Here is a 26,905-nt window from a genome sequence, read left to right as displayed (position 1 = left end):
TGTGTGCTGCTTCTGAAAGCCTGCTTCTCGGGGCGACTCCTGGACTCTGACTCTCGGACTTGCTCTCTGGACCTCTGTTTTGGACTTTTGCTACTTGGTTGGCTGTCAGCCTGTGACCCCCATCCTGTCATTTCTCAAAAGGCAAACCCTGTGTTCTCATACACACTAGGTCTGCTCGCTTCTCAGTTTCACATTAACACCGACCCATGGATCTCTCCCTCCCTATTTTGCCCACCTTATCTCCCCCCAGGTTTGCTGAACCTTCATGCTGGCCTGCCTTAGTATTCTCCCCACAGATAACCTGCATGGGAGGTACCTTCACATCCCTCACAGTGAAAGACTCAGCCATGTTCTTTGAGGCAACTTTGTTAACGTTGCCTTGTTGAGTTCTGAATCCCTGTCACTGTCCCCAGAGGGTCGGGGTCTCAGGGGTTGGATCGGGCATTCTGGTGAGGCGATAGGGAGCTACCCTGGGCTGTACAAGAGGCTGCTGCATCCAGGAGGTCCCTGTGCAAACATCCTTCCTTTGGGATGACTTTGCTGTCAATATATTGACCTAGGGCCAAACTTCACCGTGTGAGTGAAGCAAATCTGCTGCCCCCCACCCACCCACTACCACCACCTGTGCCATGTGTACTTCAGTCCTGAGAAGAAATTACAACATGTTTGGGTATAAGAGACTGAAAATGAATGGAATGCTTTGGACGCTTATGATTCTGTCTCAGGGCCGTTGAAATCAAACGACTTCAACAGCAAATCCTTTGTCAAACAAGTGCTGATGATACCACCGGGGCAGCCTCTGCACTTCCTCTGATGCTTCTGCTTGATGTGACCATCTCAGCTGGAGAGGTTTTCCAGGAAACTGCTGGCCAAGCTCCCGCTGAGTGCTCCTTGAAACCTACCTTTTAATACTACAAGCACCCTGTTAGCCAGTTAGCCACCACCTGGCACCCCAGGAGATCACTTGTGATTGGTGGAGTATCTAGGCTCTTGTTTAGTTGCTAATATGATGCTTCAAAGTATTTAGTAAAATGGGTGTTTCAGGTACTGCTGGACACCTAAATGGCAAGTAAAAGGAGACAGTGTGTGCTGAGGAGGAGAACAGGGCATCCTACAGAGGTCATTCTCATTGGCAGGTTGCTTAGGTTCGTTTTTTTTTGGGGGGGGGGGGGTTGCCATATCAGAAATCTTTTCAGTGTCTCTTCCATAATACTTTCTTTGAAAACAAGGAATGCACGTTTACACTGATTCTTTGCAAGATATGGGCTTTTTGATGTGGGCAGTAAAAAGAAAAAGAAAAAAGTGAAGTAGGCCTAGGACAGTGGTGGCGAACCTATGGCACTCCAGATGTTCATGGACTACAATTCCCAGGGGCTGATGGGAATTGTAGTTCATGAACATCTGGAGTGCCATAGGTTCGCCACCACGGGCCTAGGAATCCCCCTGTGACTTGTATAGGAACAGAGGCTCCTGTTCTGGAACTCTCTTAATGGTTATGTTATTAGCATGGTTGCCCTTTAATAAACAATTCAGAATTCTGTGCTTTAACTCTGAGTCAGTGGCCCAAGTAACACATGAAAATCACGCACATTTGGATTATTTCTTTAGACTACTCCTGCTAGTCATTGGTTGGATCGAGGAACTACACTTAGCAACAAAGCCTCTTGCTAAAATCTAAAGTAGAAATTCTTTTGATTCCTGAGATTTCTTCTGACGTAACTACAGCATACTTGCACAGTTCATGGGCTGGACAACTGTAGATACTCTTAGATCAGGGGCCTGCAACCCGCGGCTCCGGAACCACATGCGTCTCTTTCATCCTTGCACTGGTGCTCCATGTGGCTTGGGTTCTCTCAGCCTCCTTCGGAGAGTCGCCCTAAGGGTTAATGGGAAAGAGTCCCCATTCCTAGAGAGGCATAGCCCACTACGGCTATTCCAAGCCACTTTTGGCTTCCCTATCCCAGCTGCCTGGTTGGCTGATGCCGGTGATGGCGGGGCAGGGCGGGGGCGGAGCACTGCTGGTGGATCCTCTTGAACTGGTGGGCGGCGAGCATGCATCCTGTGCCCCCGCCATGCCCCCGCACCAGCGCATGCCCAGTGCACCGCCCCTTGACACTCCACCACGGAATCCCTGATGTATGCAGGCTGTACTGGATAGCCAGCCCTGAGCATGGACTGAGGCAGAGATGCAGTGAGCAGCTGTCTCAGGGAATGCGACAGAACTACCTGGCTTACTATTGGGAGGGTGATTAAAATGAGGCAAGCTAGCTGTAAGTCACTCAGAGGTGCAGCAATCAGCTCCTCTGGGTTCATTATTTGGACTTATGGGAACATTTTAATTAATTTATTGTTTGCTACATACAATCAGTTCTTTTGTGATACTTTATTATGGTCCTGACATATAGTTTGTGAACTGCAATTACGCGCCACGTCTTTTAAGGATTCATGAAGAAGATCAACAGATTTTTTTATCGGCACTTATGAAACTGTATACTTGACAACTACCAAACACATTTAGCTTATATCTCCTAAAATATTTTCTTCCTTTTTCAGGTATTTCTTAAAATGATGATCTCAGTCAGTTGATTATTCTTACAATTTCTCTGACTGAGTTGACTTTTCAGCATACTAAGCATCATTCAGAGGTCAAGTTGAATCCAGCAGCATAAATATATTTAAATGTACTTTCTTCATTATTTGTCATCTTAATGGGTGTTTGTTTCACAGCTGGTGGCTCATACTACATGATCTCAAGGTCGCTGGGGCCAGAGTTTGGTGGTGCTGTGGGCCTCTGTTTTTACTTGGGCACAACGTTTGCGGGGGCTATGTATATTCTTGGCACAATTGAAATTCTCCTGGTAAGTTTTGGTTTTTATTTATTTATTTATTTATTATCCTGGCCTTTCCCAGCAAGCCAGGCTCAGGAAGGCTTACAGTTTAAACCACAGCCCGTTAAGGGCTCTATTTTTACGCTTTAGTAGCTATTATATTGAGAATTTATTCTCAGATTAATTACAAAGATATAACTGGTTGAATGAATTTTAGGGCAGTATAGTCAATTTGGTATAATTATTACTGTAACGAATTTAAGGTTTTAGAATGTGTTTCTTATTACTGGAATTGTGACAGCCAACGGCCAACCATAAATTATTACCACTACTACACAGCCCTAATCTAACTAATATGGTCTAAGATGGCTCCTTGTCTACTTTCCTTCATAACTGTGGGCTAAAGATGGTCACAGGGAGACCACTAGGCATGCAGCATTAAGCTTCTGTCATATCTTGTAAAATCTGATTAGTTCAATTTCTTCTTCGGCTTTCCACCTGGAAGTATCCTCAAGGTGGCTTATGTAGGTCAATCCAATGCAGTTAATTTGGTAGTGCTTCCACCTTCTTGCCCATGTAGAATTTCTGTGGAGAGGTGTCCCAATCAAACCCGCAGTTCTTAGCTTGTCATTGTGGGTATTCCTGCCCCCTTTAATACCATGGATATATCCCACTTGCTTGCAATAGGATGGTTAGTTGACAGACTAGGTTCTTACAAGTTCATCGTCTTCTTGCTGTCCTGGGACAGAGGGAGGAGACGGGTAGCTCAGCTGAGGTATGGTGTGTGCTACTTTTGGTTGTCCAAAGACCAGAGAGCCAGGAAGATATTTCATATCAGTATTGTGGGGATGTCTCCAAATATCCTGTATATATATTTCCTACAAATGTCCTACATATAGCCTGTATTTTTTAAATATAAATTTTATTCATTTCATCACCATACATTGAAACAATAATACAATGGTACAAAAAACAATGACCACATAAATCTAACTCAATACAACAATTCACAATGCAGTTTACCTTTCTCTAATGGATATTTTAAAAACTTCCTGCTAGGAATTTCTGATCCCATATCACTGTTATAATTGATGTTTATCGAAATACTGACTTTGATTATCATAATTCTGTCTGTCTACCTCTAAGGGAAGACCTTTTATAGGTCCATCCTGTATTTTCTGTTAAAGCTTTAACATGGTCAACATTTCCAATATAGATTTTGTTTCTTGGATGTCCTGTTGTCTGAAATGTAGATGCACAGACCATGAAATGTTTAGCAGGCATAGTAAATATCTGCTGTTTGTATGCTTCACTTCATAAACTAGAGGAATATCTCCAATTGCCAGTTTTCATGGGATTTATTTTTTATTATGGAATCTGCTGTGTTTATGGGCTGATGTGTCTTTTTCTCTAACAGTCCGGTCAAAACTTTGATTTTTTGAGAGATTTTTTGGAGTCCCTGACATATTTTATTGGTCTTTTTTGTTTCTATTACTTTTAAGTGAAATTAGCTAGTTATGTATGAATATTACTGCTGCCTGTATTCTGACAGCACACTTTCCTTGATGGGCAGTTTCCTGTCCTTGAGGGATCCTTTTTGAGCCTGTGGGCACCTTTGAAATTCTGACACAGTCTGGTGAGCCCGATTGCAGGCACAAACGGCAGCCTCAAAAGGGTTAAGAAGCCAGCTAAAAAATGTCAGGGAGTGAGGTCTTGCATAATTCTAATAGTAATTCTTCCTCATTTCAGACAGAAGTTCTGTTAACAGGATACCTTTTAAGATGAACACAAGTGGGGACCCGCAAGGATCTTGCTAGGGCAGCTATCCCATTCACCCCACCTTTGCCTCCCCACTGCCACTGCGGTCATGCCTTCTCTCTGTTGCAGTTGCTGTTTCTTTCCATTTCAGCCATGACCACTGTCATTTCTCCCCCCCCCCCCCGCCATCACTCCTTCTCGGTGTGTGTCTGTCTCCTTTTTTTCCATTTCACTTGTGCTGCAGTACTTCTCTCCCCCCACAGTGTCCTTCCTTTTCTCCTGCTCCCCCCGCCCCCATCTGCTTGCCTCCATTGACTTCCAGAGTTCCAGGGAGATGGCTCCTTGCCTGCTTGCCTCCTCCCCCCCCCCCCCCCCCGGCCTATGGTTTTCTGGACTGTTTTCCTGGGCTTGCCAGCTGCCCTGCAGCCCCTTCAGCTCTTGCTCAGACGGCGGGTGCTTTCTCGCCTGCCCCCACATGTCTGACTGCCACCAGTTCCTGGCCTCTTCCAGCTCCTATCTGTTTTCACTGCAGCTGTTGCCACTTTGTGTCCTCTCTGGGCCTCCCCCAGCCCTGGCCACTCTGTCCCTGGAGGCTGCTGCACCGCATTGCCGCCATCTTCCCACAGCTGCCTCCTTCCGGCCTGAACTTCCTCCCGGCCACCCGCTCTGTCTTCAGCCGCCTTTCAGCAGATCTGCAGCAGCCTTTTGACAGCCTTGGCAGTTGAAGTAGGCCCTGCTCCTGCCCTGCCACCGGAGGGTCTTTCCAACCTGGCCATCGTTTCCTGTAGCTGGGAAATCCTCCAGGCAGACCAAAGCCGTTCCAGGCATCTACTGCTGTGGAGGCTGGACCAGGGGCCATTCCAGGCATCTTGGGTCGCATTGCAGCTGCAGCTGAGCCCCTCAACAGTAAGCGTGTTGTCTGCACGTGCACATAGAAATCGAGGGAATTTAACCCTTTTTGTTTGCTTGTATGTTTGTTTTAGTTTTCAGATTTTTCTTCAAACTTGGGAAGTACCTCAAGTTTGAAAAAGCATCTGTTTAGGGTGAGCGTGCCCCCATCTATGGATTTAAGTATCCACAGGCAGAAGGTGTTATTTGGAATTAGATATATAGATACTGTTTAACAATAGTCACAGAATCATAGAGTTGGAAGGGGCCATCTAGTCCAACTCCCTTCTCAATGGGGGATCAGCCTAGAGCCGTCGTGGCGAACCTTTGGCACTCCAGATGTTATGGACTACAATTCCCATCAGCCCCTGCCAGCATGGCCAATCAGCATGGCAGGGGCTGATGGGAATTGTAGTCCATAACATTTGGAGTGCCAATGGTTCACCACCACGGGCCTAGAGCAACCCCGTGAAGTATTCGTCCAGCCGCAGATAGATGTTCTTATATATGCACAGTTTACCCTTCAGTCACATCAGTGAAGATCCTTGTATTGTGGTGGCAGCTTCTGGCAGAAGAGGAACGGTTAAAAATCTGCACAGCCAGACAGAATTCCTGCTGGGAAATATACTCAGCTGGCCCCACCCACTTTCTTACAACACTTGACAGGCACCAGGAAAGGTGTTAGTGGCCCTGCAATAAAGCTGTTCATTGGCTTTGAATGATTGGCTTTGAATGATCATGCTGCTTCAGACAGGAAAAAGCACAAATCATGCACACACACCCCTGGCACAAACCTAATTTACCTAATTCAGTGATAACTACAAATAACCCCCAGTTCCAAATTCTTCCCTGTGAGTGCAATTTTTTTCCCTGATATACGTCTTCCTTTTATTTTCCAAAACAGCTTTCCATAATGTCCCTGTTGCTTTCTAGGTGTGTGACTGAAGTGATAAATGCTACAGTTGGCTAGAAACTGTCTATTAAAGCTTCACAATATTTGTTTCTCCTACAGAAATATATTTCCCCCAATGCTGCTATTTTTAAAGCAGATGACAAGGCTGCCATCGAGGCGGCCATGTTGAACAACATGAGAGTTTATGGCACCTGTGCCGTTGCCCTGATGGCCATCGTGGTCTACGTGGGAGTTAAGTACGTCAACAAGCTGGCGCTGGTCTTCCTGGCTTGTGTCATCCTCTCCATCATTGCTATCTATGCCGGGGTTATTAAAAGTGCTTTTGACCCACCAGACTTTCCGTAAGTAAGACAGCTTTTTTAAAACAAACAACTCTGTGATTATTTTGATGCTTTGAATGTTTTGGGTTGGTCCCCACATCTTGATCCACTCCCATGAGCAGCACTTTCACCAATTCCTTGGCTCCCACTGGTCTTGTCCTCACTGGCCCCTGGAGCAGGGTTTTGGGCAGTTGCAGCTGTAGGAGGAAGTAGGGAAGTTCCACTCCAGAAGTGTAACTTGTGCTTTGTAGTTCAGAAGATCCAACCTCTTTTCATCCGCTTGGTTGAGGTATCATTTAAGCAGAACTTGCAGTACAAAAATAATCATTAGTGTCTGCAATAGGGAAACAATATCCACTGATGTGGGTGTGCTACAAACCAGAGACACCTGTGTAACTTCCTGCTCTCTTCTAAATGGTCTCTTGTGCAAGGTCACAGCTACCACTTTATCACTGAAGGGGTGGAAAACAATCATCTTGGTCAGAATAACATAGCAGCTGAAGGATGACATTTTCTCACGCTCTGCATTTTCATAGTTGGTGAAGCAATTCTAACCATATTAATCCTACTCCATTGTGGTTCAGTTCTCCATTGTTAGTAGCCAGCCAGGATGTGATTTTTTTAAGTTCAGATGGATTAATTCAGAATAGAAGCCTCTGATGTCTGAACTGTACTCATCATAAACTTTATCACAAGTATGTGCCTGCTTTGGTTTCTCCGGAATAGTCTACATTTCTGAATGGAAAGACATTATTTTCGTTGATCTAGACTAACAAAGGAGGACTGTTTTTAAGGGCCATTGTCGTGAAGCCACATGTTGTTGGCTTAATGCCAAATATGATCATTCCACTCAACTTTCTTTCTCGCCAGAGATGTGAGCCAGCAGTAGAAATGAGAGATTGTTGGATGTCTCTAGAACTAATTCTCTTGTGTTTATAACTTTTTTTCTATTGTAAAATATTTTAGCAGATGGGACTGCATGTTGTTTTATGTTGGGACAAGACGCAGTCCTTCTAAAGTGATTATCTTTTTAACAACAGAACCTTCAGCCATTGTGTATTTGTATTTATTTCATTTTCTAGTATATGTCTGCTTGGAAACCGCACATTGTCAAGGCAGAAGGATTTTCCTTGCGCCAAATATGCTGAAAAGGATAATACAACAGTGGTGACTGAGCTGTGGGGTCTTTTCTGTCATGGCACCTTGACAAATTTCACGTGCAATGAATATTTTACTCAAAACAATGTCACCCAAATCCAAGGAATTCCTGGAGTTGCGAGTAGAGTCTTGATTGGTACGTTGAGAACCGTAATTCTTCTGTGAGTAAGTGAGAGTGACAGAGGTGATCTCACATGCAGCCGTGTGGGGAGGAAGCAGCAAAAGTAAGGAAAAGACGTGTTTTAGCTCCTTTTCTGCTTTGAGCCGGTTCACTCCGACTGCAGCCTGCCTGTGAACATGCCCTTCCGTTTGCCATGATTTCCCCAGCTGCAGGGAGCCCTTGTTGGGAGCGCCACGTTTTCCTTAGCGGTAATTCTGCCACGAAAAGAGCAGTTTTGGAGAAAAGCTTTATGGTAAAGAGAATTTTAAAATCACAGGCTGGTTTTATTTGGAGGGTTGTCAACCCCAGTTTTGGAAATTTCTAAAAAATGTGGGGGTGGAGTTTTGGGTAGGGCAGGTCACCAGGTCAGGTAACACAGCCAGAGAGTCCACACTCCAAAGCAGCCATCTTCTCCAGGGGGTCTGAACTCTGTCATCTGGAGATCAGTGGTAATTCTGGGAGATCTTCAGGCCCCACCTGGAGGTTGGCAAGTCTGCCTATTTGGTTCTTGGCATGAGGAGAGCCCTGTGCCAGCTGCCCCAGGAGCAGGCCGAGCAACAGTTGTTTTCTTGGACTCTCCCTTTCTGTTCTTTTCTCTTCAAGGTAGCTGTTAATGAGTGAAATATGTCTTCTTGTAATGCAGAAGTAGTTTACCTTTTTAGGATGAAATGTCCCCCCAAAATGCAACATCTACCTGTGAAAATGTTGTGCCAGCAAATAAAAGCTAGAGGGAAGCAGGGACAGTCTGTGCTTGGAGAGATGCTCTTGTTGCAGCCCTGCCAGCATTCCAGGGTCTCAGCTAGTGGCTGTGCAGGTGTCAGGGGGATACTATACAGGTGACTGAGATGCATTCCCAGAACTGTGTAACTGCTTAAAATAACAAATTGCTGCTTCTGTTAAAGTATATGTAACCAGCCTGCTGTATGTATCCACTTCCAACTACGCATTCTTTCCTTGATCTTTACTTTATGGCTTCGTACGCTTGTAGACAACTAGGCTTCCCCTGTCCCACCTGTCCCATGGGAACAATGTTACATTCGTTATCCCATGGGGCAGGAAGCCAGGTGGCTTTCTCTTGCTATCTGCTGGCGACCTTGGGGTGCCTTAGCTCCTGAGGCTATTTTTCACAAATTCTTGGGGAAACGGGGGGGCTTGCTCGGGTGTTAAAGGGGATGGTGAATGCCAGCTTCGATAGAACTGGCTCTACCAGTGAGGTGCTTCAATGCCTGTTCAATAAACGTTACTGATCAATATTTCAGAGTTTGTGTATTGGCTTATGGGTCTGTGTCAGGCCTGCTCCATACTTGACCTGGCCTCTTGCACATCCACCCTAAGGCCTCAGCTGGCCTAGCCATTATCATCGCCCGAGGGTGGGAAGGTTTTCTTTTGCCTGCAATGTAACTAGTGAATAGTTCTTAACGTTCCCCCTTATCTGCAACTTCCCGTAGGGGGGAATCGCCTGTCTCACAACTGTCCGGGAGCAGGGGTATGCCCCACCCCCTCCCTGGACTTGCCGCCCACCCCCTCCCCGGACATGCTGCCAGACGACCCTTCCTCTGGCCGGGGACAGTCGTGCAGCCGGCCCGACGACACCAGGGATCTGAGGGCACACCCCACCCTGTCCCCAGATTGGGTGCCGAGTGTTGGGGGAAGCCCCAGCCGACATTTTGGCGACAGGGGAGAGTGGCGAGACGTGTGAGCTGGGAAGTCTCACGGCGAGCCGAAGAGGCAACGGGGAAGGCGGCAGCAGGACAAAGGGGCGGGTTTTTTAGCCCCGCTGAAGAACAGGAAGGGAATAAAAGGTGGAAGGGGATCAGAAGGAGGGGCGGTGGGGTGGAAGGTGGGGGAGGTAGTGGGCAGAGGAACGGAGGGGAGGGAGTGTAAACGTGTGGAGGAAAGAGCGCAGGAGTTCCAGGAGGGAGGGAGAGTGAGGAGAGTGAGGGAAGGAGAGTGAACGGGGAGACAGAAGAGGCTGGGGTAACGAGGGAGAGGCAGAGCCCCAGTGCAGAGGCTGGCAGGAGGGCTCAGTCATTAGGCAAGCTGTGGTCAGCCTAAGCAAACTGTGGCTAAAATGGCCGACTCACTTAGTCCACTCCGCAGAGAACGGGAGTGAGGCTGGAGGAGGTTCCAGCATCCGGGCAGGGGAAGGAGGGTTGGCAACAGGGGCCCCAGGACAACAACATTGTCTCTGTTCTCACAGTCTTTCTCATGCTGATGTTTTGGGAATTCGAGGGAGGGGGGATTATGGGCTGAGCAGTGTTGCAACTTACAGGTATAAACTGGGGTTCAGAGAGCAAACGTGATGGTTGGGTGAAATGACAATTGGAGGGCTGTTAAAGGCTTCACATAATGGGTCTGTGTGTGACTTAAAAGTAAAGCTCGTGCAAGTGACCAAAATATTGTGCTTCTCACAGATAATTTGTGGAGTACATATGGAGACAAAGAATCAGTTGTAGAGAAACAAAATCAGCCGTCAGTTCCTGTGCCAGAAGAGGCAAACAATCTCAGTCTCCCCTACGTATTTACAGATATCATGACCTATTTCACCATGCTGGTAGGGATCTATTTTCCATCAGTGACAGGTAACTTCTCTCATACGTTCACACCTATATATCAAGCATAAAACTGATAGGATACTGTGTATGCTTAGTTATTCTTGCATTTGGTGTTTCATCTGCCTAATAGCCCTAATCTATTCCCTTGGTTTACTTCGTTTACTTCGTACAGACAGTCAAACTTGCTTCCTTAGATATTAGCATTCTGGGTGAAAAAAGAAGCATTCTTTTTGCTCTTCAAGAGCTTAAGATTTTTTCATTACTTTGCTACTTCTGCTACAGGTGGTTTCCAGTATGTTCTCTTCAAGGAAACGTTTCCACATTGACTTTTCTGCTGATGGAACCCTTGCATGTTACTTGAGGCTGTAGGGGGCGTCCCAGGGCACGGGGCAAATGGAACTCTGATCATGCGTAGTGGGTGTGCCCTGGCCCTACTTGGACTGGAACAAGCACCCTGGAGTGCACTGAAAACTCTCCTTTGGTTACTTCTTGTAGGGTAGTGGAGAATTTCCTTTAGGTCCGTGATTGCTGCTCTCTTTCATTGAGGGGCCACAATAAAGCTCCACATATCTACAGCATTCTTGGGAACCCAGCAGAAATATTACTGACCTGCCTCATCTGTGTCTTTCTCCATGGTCTTCTACCAACTCATCTTCTTCAACTCTTCTCCCAACTGTTCTTCTTTTTTCCTCCTCTTCTTCACTGTCTCAGATACCAAAAAATAAGAACTGGATGCTCAACCACGAAGTCACTTGTTCACCTGCAAGGCAAGCCTCTAACTCTGCTGCTTAGAGGACAGAAGTCTGAAATTGGAGCGTGTCTGCTGATAGTTTGCACGAAAAGGACTGTTTATTTCACCAATTTTGTACAAACACTGTGTGAAAATCAGCACATGTCTCAGATCCAAGGACTCCCTTCCTTTAAGTCTTTCTCCTTAGCTGAAGGAAATCCTTACATCCATTGAATTGCTATATTGTCCTGCCTTTGTTTCACATTTGAGAACTAGGTAGTTTGTGTAAAAATTGAAACAAAAACCTGTGTGAATTTCTGCACTTCTGCATGATGTTTGCTTGAGGTCTTCGGTCATTTTCTTCTTGAGTGCATTTGGGTTTTCTTGGCATAGAATATATATTTTGGATACGCAGTATGAGGTCAAAGTGTGTTATTTTTAGCATGGCTGCCAGAAGAGAAAATGAACTGGAATTTTGTCAGCATCTCTTCTCATGCTTGAAAAAATATAATCTTTGTCCAGTTCTCTGCAGCTTTGATTTCTGTAAGTAATTGAAGAAGCTGAATGAACTCCTTTCATGCAGAGAATAGACTTGGCGCTTGTTAGATTAGCCAGGGTCATCATTGCTCTGATAACAATCAGTTGGCTAAGAGGTATTGATATACCGGTAGGTTGTGCTGCACTGGAAACTTCCATGGTCGAATGCCGTATGTATTTCAATACACTGCCATTTTCCAGTACAACACAACCTGAAATTTTCACTTCCAATTTTGCTTCAGTCTCTCCTGTCTTTTAAAATCTTTTTTCCCAGTAGACCAGGGGTGGGGAACCTGCGGCTCAAGAGCCGCATGCGGCTCTTCTGCCCTTGCACCTGTGGCTCCACGAGCTGAGCCGTCGGCCCCATCCTTGCCCACCCTGCAGGCAGCAGGGCAGGCGCACCAACTGCCCGCGGTCGGCTGGGCGGCGCTGCGGGCTTCCCCTCTCACCCGCCCCATTGGAGCGGGGCAGGCGCTTTCCTGGCGGGCGCCGAGGCCGAGCCGTCGGCTTCATCCTTGCCCACCCTGCAGGCAGCAGGGCGGGGGCATCCATGCGCTTCTCAGAATGAGCTGAGTAAAAGGTAAAAAAAACCCCAATATATATAGTGTTACCTTTATTTTAAATGTCAAAAATTATTTGCGGCTCCAAGTGTTTTCTTTTCCCGTGGAAACAGGTCCAAATGGCTCTTTGAGTGTTAAAGGTTCCCTACCCCTGCAGTAGACCTTTCTTTGTCTATCGTGCGTGTGTATGTCTGGACTTGGGGCACCAAGCTGTTCTCTTTTGAAATAAGAAAACAAATGCTAACTTAGTTTTATAAAGCTTCCTTTCTCGCTGTCTGAAATGTACGTTCAATGCAATCCTTTAAAAGAAATCAAGGAACAGTACATTAGATTATGCACATGTAATTAGCAAATTCATTGAACAGGCCAATTCAGATTTCAAGCAAAAAGAAAAATCTCTCCCCTGCCCCACTGATTGTTTGTTCAATTCACAGACCTTCTTATCAGTTATTGAGAGGGGCTGTTAAAGCCAGTGGCCTTTGTGCCTCTTGAAGGGCTGACATTATGCAGACCAGGTAGACAGACCAACTTATTCCCTCTGTATTGTCCCATTGTGGCCACAATTCCGCCTCTCTCGCCTTTGGGAGCAGAAGTGGCATAGTGGTTAAGAGCAGGTGCACTCTAATCTGGAGAACAGGGTTTGATTCCGTGCTCTGCCACTTGAGCTGTGGAGGCTTATCTGGTGAACCAGATTAGCTTGTGCACGCCAACACATGCCAGCTGGGTGACCTTGGGCTAGTCACAGTTCTTCGGAGCTCTCTCAGCCCCACCTACCTCACAGGGTGTTTGTTGTGAGGGGGGACGGGAAAGGAGTTTGTAAGCCCCTTTGAGTCTCCTTACAGGAGAGAAAGGGGAAGGGGGGTATTAATCCAAACTCTTCCTCTTCTTTGCAAGACCTCCCCTCACTCCTCTGGGAATCTGGGGAGATTAAATACAGTTATGCTGAAACATTATCTTAAAGGTGCTGTAATTTTTGCTGTGATTTTTATTTGTTGGATTATTATACATTTAATGTCTTTCGCAGCAAAACTGGCCAGGCAAGAAGTATCAGCCTCAGATAAAATGTAATCCCCCTCCCCCCCCCCACACACACACTTTTCCTTCAGTGTCAGTAACATGGTGCATGTTTTATCCTTGATGCTAGGTATTATGGCAGGTTCAAACAGGTCCGGAGATCTTCGGGATGCTCAGAAATCCATTCCTACGGGAACAATTTTGGCCATTTCCACCACATCGTTTATCTGTATCCTTCTAATGCAATTTTAATGCACTTTCATACTCTGTGGTTTGCATATATTGTGCTCTAGTTTTCACCTTTTGCTTTGAGGGTACAAAGGGAGCTAAACATATCACAGTACAACATGTCCTTGATAGAGTCTTACAGGATCAACAGGAGTAATGAAAACTGAACTGGCAGCACAACCCTAAAAGCGACGCTGCCCCTTCCCTTGTGACGGCCCTACGCAGCTCAATGTCAGCATAGGTCTATGCTAGCAAATGGGGCTCATTCCTGGGTTGAAAGGGCTCAGGAAGCCAACTAAAACTGCCCCCAACCCCAGTAACCCCCCCCCTTCACACCAGCATGAGCTCCTGCTCCCCAAGACACTGGTGCTGTGGTAGTGCTGGACCCAGGAATCGTGCTGCCCCCTGGCTTCCCAACTCGACATAAGTGCCTTTGCTCCAGTGTAAATGCCCCATATGCTACCGCATGTGGCATTTATGTATGCTGGCATCAGGGTCGTGCTGCCTCCTGAGTGGTTTTGTCCACACCCCTCGGATTGCCTGAAAAGTGGATGAACCCTCCCTAGTTTATTTGGCAAATAAATGTAATTTTGATTGTTAAGTAAAGACATCATTACAGACTTACAGTATGTGCAATTTACAGTGTTATAGTACTAAATACCAATATAGAATTGTCTTAAATTTTTAACATTTTTTACATTTGTCAGAAATGGGTACATGTAATAATTTTTTTTTAATTACATATTTGTATGTATGCTGGGGGGAGAAGAACTCTTCCTTTTGTTCTTCCCTTAGCTCGTGTGTGTGTGTGTGTGTGTGTGTGTGTGTGTGTGTGTGTGTGAGAGAGAGAGAGAGAGAGAGAGAGAGAAATCTCCCCATCCAAAGCCAAGCGCTTTCTACTGCTCTGAATCACAAGTATATTGTTTTCCCTTTGAAATCAATAGATGTTAAACGTGTTTAATTTCCTTTGGATGCTGTTGAGCTTTATGCTGTGCTTCCTATTGTACTTGCACATTTCCCCCTTTTCCCCATTTTATGTGTTTGTTAAGTCCCTTGAATCTGAAACACAGATCTGTCTTGTATCATCCTTTTCGGAGCCTGCATAGAGGGTGTGGTCTTGAGGGACAAGTGAGTTCATGTCTGACTCATTCATGTTCTGCATTTTTATATTGCTAAGAACTCTCCTCCTCATTTTTTTAAAGAACAGCGGTACATACTTCCCTGGGGCATGTATATGTATGTTGATTTCCCTGCAGCATAGGATATTTAATCCAGAAGTGGGTCTAGAACAGGGATACGGAACCTGCGGCTCTCCAGATGTTCAGGAACTACAATTCCCATCAGCCCCTACCAGCATGGCCAATTGGCCATGCTGACAGAGGCTGATGGGAATTGTAGTTCCTGAACATCTGGAGAGCCGCAGGTTCCCTACCCCTGGTCTAGAAGGACTGAAAAGCCAACTCTCCTTTGGAACCAGTGTCAGCTGCTGCTTCTGAATACTGTATATACTCGTGTATAAGTCGACCTGCATATAAGTCGAGGCACCTAATTTTACCACAAAAAACTGGGAAAACGTATTGGCACCTTCATGCCGCCAAGGTGATAGAGTCGAGGGTGGGAAATGCAGCAGCTATTGGTAAATTTCAAAAAAAAATAAAAAAAAAAAAAAAAAAAAAAAAAAAAAAATTAGATACCAATACAATTACATTAATCCTACCACAGGCATCTAGTAAGGTTAAATGTTTTTTGAATATTTATTTCAAAGAAAACAGTAAAGCTAGCTCATATAAACCCTGGATTCTCCCTTTAAATCCCACTCAGAAGAGGGGTGATTTAAAAGAGGGAGGAATCTGGGAAAATTCTGAGGGTGCCTCGTCAGGGGAAGGAATGTTTATGTGCTAGGCGAGTACTGCACCAACTAGCATTTTCAGAGTATCTTTTAGGAGATCCCTTCTAGTGATGATACTCACCCAAGGTTTGGTAGAAGTTTAGTTCCGGGGGTCCAAGAGTTATGGACCCTCAAAAAGGGACAGCCTCTATCTTACTATTAGCTTCCATTTGGAAAACAATGGGGGGGATGGGAGCACCCACTTTGGGGGGATCCATAACTTTGGTACCTGAAAACTTTGGTATCCAACAGAGATTATCCCTGAGATGATGATACCACCCAGGTTTAGTGAAGTTTGGTTCAAGGAGTCCAAAGTTATGGACCCTCAAAATGTAGCCCCATCTACTATTAGCTCCCATTGGAAACAATGGGGGATGGGGCACCCCCTTTGGGGGTCCATAACTTTGGACCCCCTGAACCAAACTTTACCAAACCTGGCTGGTATTCTCAGGAGTGTCACCTGATGATAACTTTTCATGAGCTGGATTAGAAGGCTGATAGATCAACATCATTTGTGTAATTCTTCTTTTTTGTATAACGTTGCATGTCATCTTTCCCCCACAAGATTTGGAGAAGGAGTTAATGGAAACTTAGTGATCGGTACATTGGCCTGGCCCTCTCCGTGGGTGATTGTCATTGGCTCGTTCTTTTCCACGTGTGGGGCCGGGCTTCAGAGCCTCACTGGGGCCCCCCGGCTGCTCCAGGCTATTGCAAGAGATGGCATTATACCATTTCTTCAAGTAAGTTTTCCCCCTTATTGCTTTCAGTATTTTCATTACTTTTAAAGGTGTTTTGCAGAATGAACATATCAGGTGTGAATAACTTTCAATTTTTTCCCGTGGTTTAAACAAAGGTTTTGGTCTTGTTTGCTTTGCGATTGTGGTCAGTTGGGCCTGACCTACACATTTCCTCTGAATTTTGTTGTTCCAAGAGCAGAGCCTCTTTGAATTGGAGAAAACATTCTGAACTGCCAAGAGTTTGTTAGGAGAAGCTTAGTGCTTTTTAACAAGACCTGTATCCCTCTCCCCATTCTCCCCAATCTTCCAGTCAATGGTCCTGTGCACAGGTGCCGTCCCAGTGTGTGTCTGTACCAAAGACCTCAGTAAACAGCAGTTACAGGGAAGCAACTCTGTTTTATTTTAGAATTTAACTGTTGTGTGAACCTTCCAAGGTTTGTAAGTATTGTAGGTGTATCACTGTGAACTCCACCTTTGAATCTGCGTGAACAGAATAAATCTGCTTTATGGACTATTTTACAGAGAAAAAATGTAAATGTTTCTACCTCACCTTTCTCCTAAAAGGGGCTTAAAGCAGAAGTGACCATGTTGCTGTTCTTTTCTGCAAATAGGTGTTTGGTCATGGGAAGGCAAATGGAGAACCAACGTGGGCGCTGCTCCTTACTGCTTTTATCTGTGAAATAGGCATTCTCATAGCTTCTCTGGACAGCGTGGCTCCAATTCTTTCCATGTAAGTAAGAAAATCAAGGTTTGACCAGTGTTTTTTTGTGATTTATTGAAATGCCTACCATTGTATCTAAAACAAAATAAGATTGAGATATGTGTGATAGTAGTTCTGAATTATTTTGTCTAGTCCTTAATCTAGGCTCCAGGGGATGCTGGAATAGTAGTTACGTTTTTGATAGGGTTGGGGGGGGGGGCAGCAGTTAAAAGTGGCTTGGGAGAAGGGTGTGTGTGTGTGTTAGCAGTAAAAAGGAGTGGGGGGGAGAGAAAGGAGTCCGATCAGACAAGCACACCTACTTGGAGAAGATCTGCCGTTTCTTAGCTGGTTGATTATCTTGCATTATACCCCCAGTGTCCAGCCTGCTTTGTCTCCTTTTCCAGAATAGTGTCGTGTCCCTGTCCAGTTCAGTAACAAGACTTCATGTTCAAATGATTTCCTTTATTGCAAACAGCATCAGGATGAAGCATGTAGACTTTCATTGACAGAACTGAGAATGGAGCACCCAAACAGCTTCCACTGTACCCTCACTCCAGTCCCCGTCCCTTCCACGTTGCTTGACACCAGTTCCCAAGGGGGAGCAGCACCCCCCATGGGAAGGCCTTCGCCAAAATGGCAACTTTCACTGAATCAAAACTACCCAGACTCCCCACCGCTTTGAAGTGTAAAAGCCAGCAGATGTCCAACGAGCAGCTTAGCCCATGCCTAAAAGCGAAACTTAGAAGCAGGCAAGAGAAATCAGTTCCAGGCAGAGGATCCCACGGTCCAGCCGGGATAAATGTCCGGATCGGGTCGAAACAGGGTCAGATCGTGATGACATCCTGCTCCCCTTAAGGGTGCTAAGGATATTTGCAGTGAAGCTCACTCACTGAACGAGAGGCTTGAACCCACTCATTCACCCCCCTGGTTGGGAAATGCTTCCAAGCAACTGGATCGTTATCAGTGGCCCCGGTGCAGTCTGCAATCCGGGATGCGGGTAACTTTGTGGGGCTCCTGTTGATCAATAAGGGGGAGCGGAGGTGCCACAGGTCGTCTGGAGGCGCCTTTTTCAGGAGGCTGGAATAGAGCACAAGGTGTACAGATCTGGGATGAGGGCCCAGAACCCGGAGGGGCCAGTCCCGAGCTGGCATGACTTGACAGACAGCCCATTGACCACTAATAGTCTGGAACTGGAAGGTATAAAAGAGACATAGGGAAAGAGGATAGGAAGAAGAGAGATGAGAAGTGAGTGTGTTGTAAACTGCCTGCCATTAAAGTTTGCCAGCTGGAAACTGTTAACCTGAATGTGTTTCTCTGTGAGAAGTTCACCAGGGTGCTGGCCTACCTTGCAAGGATGGTGGGGTGGGGAGACGTCCACATATGGGGTCACTAGCACTGTATTTCCCAGCCTCTGGGTCCTGCCCAAAAGTGCAAATGGATCCCAAGCTTTTCAGTTTTATTCTTTGTGCTTGCTTGTGGGTTGCCTTTTCATGTCAGTTTGGACTTGTGAGCCAAAAAGGCTGGGAACCAGCACTCTAGAACAGAACTGTCTTTAGTGTCCAGGCAACCAGAAGGGGCTGACTAGCCTTTTGGGGCAAGGACTTCCACAGCTGGAGAGCCAGGCCTGTCAGAAGCCCTCTTCGCCTTCCAACCTCGCCTCCAATGGGACATGCCCTGTGCAGAACCAGGCAGCCCAGGGGCGTATCTGCCATGGGGACATAGGGAGTCAAATGTCCCTGGGGGCCCCCCAAATTTGGTCACGTGGTTCGTTTGTGTTTTTTGTATATTTAGTGTTTTTTCAGTTTTTGGCTTGCAGGGGGCTTGGATTTTAGGCTAGCAGCACCAACATATCAGGGATTTTTCAAGAGACTGTCCTGATGATACCACCCAGGTTTGGTGAGGTTTGGTTCAGGGAGTTCAAAGTTATGGACTCCCAAAGGGGTTGCCCCCATCCCCATTGTTTCCAATGGAAGCTAATAAGAGATGGGGGCTGCACCTTCAAGAGTCCATAACTTTGGACCCCCTGAACCAAACTTCACCAAACCTAGGTGGTATCATCAGGAGAGTCTCCTAAAGATACCCTGAAATGTTTTTATTTATTTATTTATTATTTAAATTTTTATACCGCCCCATCCCCAGGGGCTCTGGGCGGTGCTGCTAGCTCAACAATTGCACTCCTGACAACAGGCACCCCCCAAATTTCCCCAGTTTGGGGAAATTTCCCCAGTATGAGGGTGGATTCCAGCATCACTTTCAATGTTGTTTAAACTAGGGACCCCAGATTCTCCCTTTAAGGTGGGCACCACAGGTCGAGGGAGGGCACTGACCCTCCAGAGCCAGAGCATGCCGACTCAACCCATTCCAGCCTGCCCAGCAGTAGACCTGGGCCCCTTTCAGCGTTCCCAAGCAGTAGACCTTGGCCCCTTGCTGCCTGCCCAAGTGGTAGACCTGGGCCCCTTTCTGCTTGCCCAGCAGTAGACCTGGGCACTCCTCCGTGAGCTCAGCAGATGGCTTGATTTCTCTCCCCCCTCCATTGTATCTAGGGAAAATGCTCCAAGCTCCATTTTCCCTAGATCTGCCTCTGCTCCACCCTCCCAGGGTCCGTGCAGGCAGGCTTCTGCCCTCCCCAGGTCCTGGGGAGAGTAGGAGCTAGCAGCAGGGATGCGCAGCGGGAGAGCAGGAGCTAGCAGCAGGGATGTGCAGCGGGCAGCGTTACATAATGCATGGGGTGGGGCTACGTGACTGTTTTGTCCCCGCGCGCCACTTTCCCCCCACACGCCTCTGGGGCAGCCTCAAAGGAACCTAAACTCCAGGCAAAGGAACCTAAACTCACTCTTTTGATTTGTTCTGTTTGTTCCAGAGACTAGCAAGAATGGAGGTGTTCTTGTAAATTGTAAATATGTCTTTGCAGGTTTTTCTTGATGTGCTACCTGTTTGTAAACTTGGCATGTGCGGTTCAGACTCTTCTGCGTACTCCAAACTGGAGACCTCGTTTCAAGTATTATCACTGGTATGCTCTTTACATGTCTTTAATACATTTCTTTGTTTGAAGGACAAAGAGACATATTTGGGGTCTGTTCTTCATGTCGTTTGATAGTGTGTTCCTCATGGCATTGAACATTGTCTCTTGTTTACAGTGCATGCCTTGATCTTATGCTTTGCTGCTGTGTCTGGACTGGCAATGGGCTGGAAACGCAGCAGTGGAGGAAACAAATCTGGCTCCCTCCAAATTACAGTGGTAGGATCCATTGCCGGTTCAAAGGGCCACTTCTCGGTGCCAGAAACTACCAATGTAAGCTGCTTTGTAAAACAAACTTCAGTTGTTGAAATTGGCATTTTGAATCCCACCACTGCCTCCTTGGCCCCTCACGATTGTTCTTAAGGGGCTTGAGGCTCATAGATAAATCCATAATGCGCACAGGTCATTATGGCAAGTGAGCCATGCTAGCCGCATTCTTGAGCCAGTCTTGATCCTTCCAACGATTCCTTCTGGGGTTTCGTGTTTGCAACAGCTGAACTGCCAACAGCATTCTCATCTCTGTGCCCCTCCTAAGCTTGTGAAGGCTGCATCCAAATGAACTTGGGACCTTTTGTAATCCAGTACTCTCCTCTTGCCTTTGTCCTCCAAGTTGGCGTACCATAGAGTAGTATGTTGGAGCATGTCAGTGCCACGTCAAGAAGTGCCTAAGCTCATGGACTTTATTGGATTTAGAGGACTGAAACTTTGCTTAGGATACCACTGTAAATGTCTGTGTTTAAAGATGCAAAGTTATTGTCAGGGTCAAAATTGTGAACTTTTACCTACAAACTGGGCCCTCTGAGGAATCACATGTATATGGTGCCCCAATTTGAACATCCCACCCTACTCTTCAAAATCTCCTATTTGGACTTGAGCTGGCTGATCTCTCCTTCTCCCCTCCTTCCCCAACTTCTCTCTGCATTCCTTCCATGTCCCTGTTCGTCTTCATGGCTTCTGGGGAGGCACTCACGGGATTGTGCTTGCACAGGCTGGCTGCAGCGAGGAGTTCTCTAGATTTCTAGATGTTTCTAGTACTTCTCCCATCCAAGTTGGCACATGATGGAAAGAGGGATGTTCTTCCCTCAGTCTTCTCTTCACTGCCCTGAAGAGGAGTTCTTCAATTCTTGCTCTTCAGTATGATTTTTTGCTGTGTTGCGCTTCTTAATTTGCTGTGGGGAATGTCTCTTTTCAAAAAATGTGCCAACTGTAACACAAAGATGGCCCAGTCTGACAACCACTCATCTTGTTTGTTATGGCTGTGGGAGTCTGTTTACTCTCAAGGCCAGGCACGACAGGGCCTCTTGTTTGAAGGCTTCCCTCTGGAAAAAAGTACTAGGGGCTCCCCAACCCAAGTCTGAGAAATGCTGACCACTTTCTTAAAAATGGCCCCAAACACTCTCCTTGGTGTCAGGGCCCCCTCGACTTCCTCGGATCTGACTGGAACCCAGAGTCCGAAGGCTTCATGTCAAGGGCAGAGGTGGAACCACTGCCTAACTAAGCCAGAAGGAAGACCAAACACTCTTCCTGTGCCCCCACCTCCCGCCCCCATCTTTGGGAACGTTGTTCACCTCAGTACTGATAATCAAAACTGGTTTTGCTTTTGTCAAGTTGGGTTTCTAAACCAGGGCTTAATTTAGACTAGCCTCCCACCTGGCCCCAGCGTAGCATTCTAACTCTAAAGCAGTGGTGAAGAGAAGGCTGAGGGCTTTATTAAGACGGCGCTCAGCCCCGCCTACTGCCCGCCTGCTTTTCACACTGGCCGGCCAACAGTTTTGCCTTAAGGGCACCATATGGCCAGCCTACCTGCAGCTGCTGGTAAGTTAACACAGCTTTGAAGCCACATGTCTGCTTTCCTATGTCTTGGGTTTTGAACCTGGATTTCTTGATGGCATTCTGCATGTGAGGCCAGCGAGGTGCGCTCACGCATTCATGATTAACAGAGATTTGATGTGATGTTGATTGGATTTCTAGACCACTCCCCCTCCCCTGCCGTCCAGGTTCAGGGTGGGCTACAACATTTCGTACAATAAAAGCAGTATAAAACAATAACAAAACATTAAAAAACATGTTGTTGTTGCTGTTGTTGTTGTTGTTGTTGTTGTTATTATTATTGCTCTCCCCCAAAGGGCTTACAGTGGTGTACACAACTTTCTTGGGGAAAAAACTGGAACAAATATTGCAGGTTGTTTTGGGGGTTAAATGTATATTTTGAGAAGGAACCAGGAGAAGCACCAGGATAAAGATTTTTTTGCCTGCACTTTCTTTTAGTCATAGAACATTGTTATGTGGTATTGTAAGCTTATTTGAACTGAAAGCTTTGTAAAATGCAGGGGGATTGAGAAAGGCAGTGTTTGGAGAGCTGTATACAATTAATATGTTTAGTAAATCAATAGTATTTAAGATGTTATTCTTATTTTACTGATTGTATGTATTGTGATGATTGTGTGTAATGGTTTATAGTATAAATTGTGACAGCTCTTAGGCTAATGCACTAAATAAATGGAAGGTTTAATCATATCCAAAGTTAAATACTGAATGAATAAAAATACAAACACTTGCTTCTTGCTTTTGAATGTACTAGTTCAAAGTATCTGTTTTCTTCCAGGACCCTTTCATTCCTGGGGATGACGTTGTGTCTTGCCCTGATGTTCATCTGTTCTTGGTACTATGCCTTGATTGCTATGCTAATAGCAGGGTGTATTTACAAATATATAGAATATAGAGGGTAAGGCTACACATTTATTTAAATTTTTAATTATCTGTGTGGGGGGAAGGAGTTTTGGAGTTTCTATTTGTGAACTGTGAGGACCCCTCCAATATTTTATTACTTGGCAGCTTAAAGTTTTATATCACCAAGTTGTTTGATATTCAAATGATGTAGGTTTTAAATTGAGATGTTTGTTGGATGGGTTTTTGGTCTATTTGTATATTGTGCTATGATGTTGTTCTTCACTCCCTGAGCCCAGTTTGCCAGGGTGGGGCAGGGTATAAACAAATAAAGTAAACTATATTCATATTAAAAATTGTAGCAAGATGTTTCTGCCTGCACATAAATTAGTGAAAGGCCCATTAACATGGAAAACTGTATTTACCTCTGTTCACAGAGGTAGATATTTCCCACTGACTTTTATGGTGTATGTAAGCTTCCAGAATCGGAAAAATAGCAGTGATTATCATTTTTGCATATCTGTGGTCTCAAGCCATTTCCAAGGGTGGGCACACTAAAGGTATCTATATATTTTAGATATTGTACAAATATTATGCTCTTTTGTAAGGTTATTCTTTGAGAAAAAGATTCCATTGAATGGTAGGCTCACTTCTTCCGAACTTTGCAGAGAAAGGCAGCTAGATGGGAACAGGTCTGTGAGCCCCATCCAAAGTGGGAGCGGGGGCTGAAACCTCCAGCGAAAGTGGCATGGGCTTCTGTCAATGTAAATGCCCTCCCCAGGGCACTTATCGCTGGTGGGAGGACGATGCCGCTGTGTGGGCATTGTGGCCCTCCCCCGGCGCTAGACACTACGCCAGCACCATGGGGCTACTGGTGCCATGGCTGGAGAAAGAACCGACATTAGTCGAGTTCCTTCTGACCAGTTGCCGCGTTACACTAGGGGCTGGGAGTCCCAAGATACAGGATCTCAGTCAGCAGCGCAAGGTGGGTGTGGGGCAGTACCACTGGAAAGCCCCTTTGGGAGTGGCAGGGTGGCGTGGTTGGCTGGGGCTGCCCATGTATAATTATGTTATCCCTGATCTAACATTTCTTTATCTGAGTGCACAGAATGTAATCAGGGATAGTATAGGATGGCTTTTATGTTGTAGCTGAGTCCTGGGGACTTATCCATGAAAATAAATGAACTATAGAATTTTACACAATGCAAAGTGCAGGCGCAAACATTTTCCTGTGTTCTGATTGGCTATTCCATCACCACAGCCTCCTTCCACACACTCCTGCCCTCTGCTAAGGGAGCACTTCCAATTGGTGGAGAATCTACAGCAACCTCGGGAGCCCAAGAAGGACCTCCCCTTCCCATTTCTACATTGTGGGAAAAAAATTAAATATTTGAAACTACGACACATGTAAAACCTGAAGCATGCAAACCCCACCCCCACCCCAATGTTGTGGCAAACAAAATAATAAAATCTGTCCAAAAAGGGAGCAAAGCAATATGTTCACATCCAAAAGCCTAGCTACACGCTGTGAGCACCCAAAAATTAAAGAGAAATGGAAATGTTGTGAATTTGTTGTGAATCCGTTGCTGTTCACACTTGGGTGAAATGGCGTTCACAGTCACTACCAAGGGGAGAAAATGTGTTTGGGGGATGTTTCTGAAATGACAGACTGTCAGACTTCTCGGCAGCTCAGCAGAAACAAAACTGACATGACGTAAGATGGGAGAATGGGTGGACAGGCAGGAAAAATAAAGTGGTTTGGCACCCTTGATATCTGTTTCAACCTGGGATTTTTCAAAAAGATTGCAAAAACTTTTTTGGCAATTTTTGAAAAACCCAGATTGAGGGAAATATTGTAAGTCAATGCTACTTTGGGGAAGCGATCCACGTGAAGTTCTTCCCAAAATTGGGATATTTCCTGGTGTCAGCCCATTATATGTGTACTGTGCAGAATCGAGTTTAAAAGATTTGTGATTTTGAAGAGAAATTTAAAGATGTCTTCTATGACAAAGAAAAATAGCATTGTTGTAAATTTTCAATTTTGTGAGAGATTAGAAAAAGATCCACGTTGCTGATTAAACGTTTCTCCTTTCAAGAGCTGAAAAAGAGTGGGGAGACGGGATCCGGGGGCTGTCCTTGAATGCTGCTCGCTATGCGTTGCTTCGGGTTGAGCAAGGCCCTCCTCACACCAAAAACTGGAGGTAGGAGTCTGACTAAGTCTGCTGTTTGATTGATCCCATTAAGGAAAATTATTTTAGAACAGGAATTGCACACATGTATGTGTGTGTGTCTGGGGAACCTTTCTTTTCCTCTGGTGCTGAGAACAGAAGTTTTGTTTTGTTTTTTAAATTTCAATTGATTAGTAGACTTTGCCTGTAAAATTACACTCAGTGGCCAATTTCCCACGGTCAATTAACTGCGTGATACTCACGTGAAATATCAAGGATTCAGGAAGAACTCCCCACTGCCTGATCGACGAACAAGGATTCATCCCGGTTCTGGCGCTCGTTCTCCCCCTTATCCCGTGTCTTTGCCAAACCTGCTTGAAAGTACTACTTTAAAAAAAAAACACGTCTTCGATCCAGTTTGGAGGGGAGGATTGGGGGTCTAATCTTGGTTCAAATTTCCCGCCGTGGAGCATGATGCAAATGCCTTACAACCAATCAGTGAGCGGCGGGCTCTCGCTATGCGGTTCTCGCGAGAGCACAATAACCAACCAGAAACTTGGGCTGGGGAGATGTCCTGATGCTCTGACGTCATAACGTAAGCACGTTTTGGGGGGGGGGAGGTCCCACCCCAACACAGCATGACAGCCAATCAGGAGAGACCCGCCAAGCCAATTGCGGGGATTGTTACATTTCTTGAATCTGAGATAGGCCTAGATGTCTTCACTGAAAACATGCTGCGGTGGGGAGGTTGAAACCTCAATGAAAAGGCGCAGTTTATTTTCAAACTTGGTTTGATCTAGATTGAATTTCCCAGTGGGGATTCGGCCAGTGATCAGTTTGCAGATTTCTCCTCCTAGATTTTTGTTCTCCTTGAGGTATTAGCTGCTGATTTTCTGTCTTAAAGCTTCCCACTTTCTCCACTTCATCTTTCCCTTTCTGCCCAAAATCTTGCTAACAGTCTACAAAGTGAAGGCCTCAAGAGATGGTATGATTTCCCATCCCCACGGTCATTTTATTTTACGTTTCCATGTTTTATATTTCTCTCTGTCTATACATGTTCACACGCACACACATCATCACAATGTTTACGAGGCAGACTGTGTCTGTGGGGAGGGCGGCCACTGCCTCCCCAGGCGCCTGCGCTTTACCCCCAGCAAGCTGGATACTCATTTTATCAACCTCAGAAGGATGGAAGGTTGAGTCAACCCTGAGCTGGCTATCTGAAACGTACGTCTGTGTGTGTGTGTGTGTGTTGTGTATTATTGTGTGTATTGTGTGGTAATGTGTGTGTGTATGTGTGTGTGTGTATTGTGTGTATTGTATTATTGTGTGGCAGCCAAGATAAACAATCACAAACTGCAGTCTTCATTCTTTACTTAATCACCTCTTCCCTTTCTTTGTATTAAACTTCAGGCCTCAAGTCTTGGTTTTGCTGAATTTGGATTCAGAACAGTTGGTCAAACATCCACGGCTGCTTTCTTTCACTTCTCAATTGAAAGCGGGAAAAGGACTGACCATCGTGGGATCTGTGCTTCCAGGAGTATACTTGGATAAATACACAGAAGCGCAAAAAGCTGAGGAAGTATGTTTTAAGAAATAACCAAACTTTTGCACAGTCACATTCAGATTACAGTATCGTAGCCTGGATTATCAACAGAGCTTCAGACTATCGGAGGTCTGGTGGGTTGTTCAGATTTTAAAACCATGTTTCTTTGGCAGGAGCTGCCCTTGCAGCCCAAGGATCTGCACCAGGACGCTGAAGTTAAGAAGCCGTGACTGCCATTTTGTGGCTGGCCCCACCTCCTGCAGCAGCCATTTTGTTGCTCTGCCTCCCATGTCCTTCCAGAATTCCAAATGTGTTGGACCACTTTGCAGGGTTCTGCTGAGGTTAAAATGTCAGAGAGGACAACTATGCATGCTGGCCAGAGTTCCTTGGCAGAACAAGGGCAGGATAAAAATGTCATAGGTAGATAGAATTGGCTTAAATTCAGATATTTTGTCTTAAAGGGATGTAAATTGAACTTAAAGGGATGTAAATTGAACTTCTGCGGGGCTTTCAAGGGTGCCTCGTTCCCCA

General features: G+C 45.8%; 1 protein-coding gene across 6 annotated transcripts in view; it reads left to right on the top strand.

Annotated features, from left to right (window-relative positions):
- SLC12A7 (solute carrier family 12 member 7) overlaps positions 1–26,905 on the top strand; it is a 148,006-nt gene that overhangs the window by 81,693 nt on the left and 39,408 nt on the right. For all 6 annotated transcript variants that reach the window (XM_048515219.1, XM_048515216.1, XM_048515215.1 and 3 more), the window contains exons 6-17: positions 2,728–2,858; positions 6,487–6,728; positions 7,790–8,001; positions 10,440–10,607; positions 13,552–13,650; positions 14,720–14,777; positions 16,103–16,277; positions 16,886–17,004; positions 19,886–19,984; positions 22,599–22,718; positions 24,757–24,861; positions 26,242–26,410. In XM_048515219.1, coding sequence (XP_048371176.1) covers positions 2,728–2,858; positions 6,487–6,728; positions 7,790–8,001; positions 10,440–10,607; positions 13,552–13,650; positions 14,720–14,777; positions 16,103–16,277; positions 16,886–17,004; positions 19,886–19,984; positions 22,599–22,718; positions 24,757–24,861; positions 26,242–26,410 — 1,697 coding nt within the window. The remainder of the gene's footprint in view (positions 1–2,727; positions 2,859–6,486; positions 6,729–7,789; positions 8,002–10,439; positions 10,608–13,551; positions 13,651–14,719; positions 14,778–16,102; positions 16,278–16,885; positions 17,005–19,885; positions 19,985–22,598; positions 22,719–24,756; positions 24,862–26,241; positions 26,411–26,905) is intronic.

This window comes from Sphaerodactylus townsendi, linkage group LG14 (genome assembly GCF_021028975.2).
Source record: "Sphaerodactylus townsendi isolate TG3544 linkage group LG14, MPM_Stown_v2.3, whole genome shotgun sequence".
Classification (NCBI taxonomy): Eukaryota; Metazoa; Chordata; class Lepidosauria; order Squamata; family Sphaerodactylidae; genus Sphaerodactylus; species Sphaerodactylus townsendi.
The sequence above is the reverse complement of the archived record's forward strand: the minus strand, read 5'-3'. Positions and strand labels throughout refer to the sequence as shown.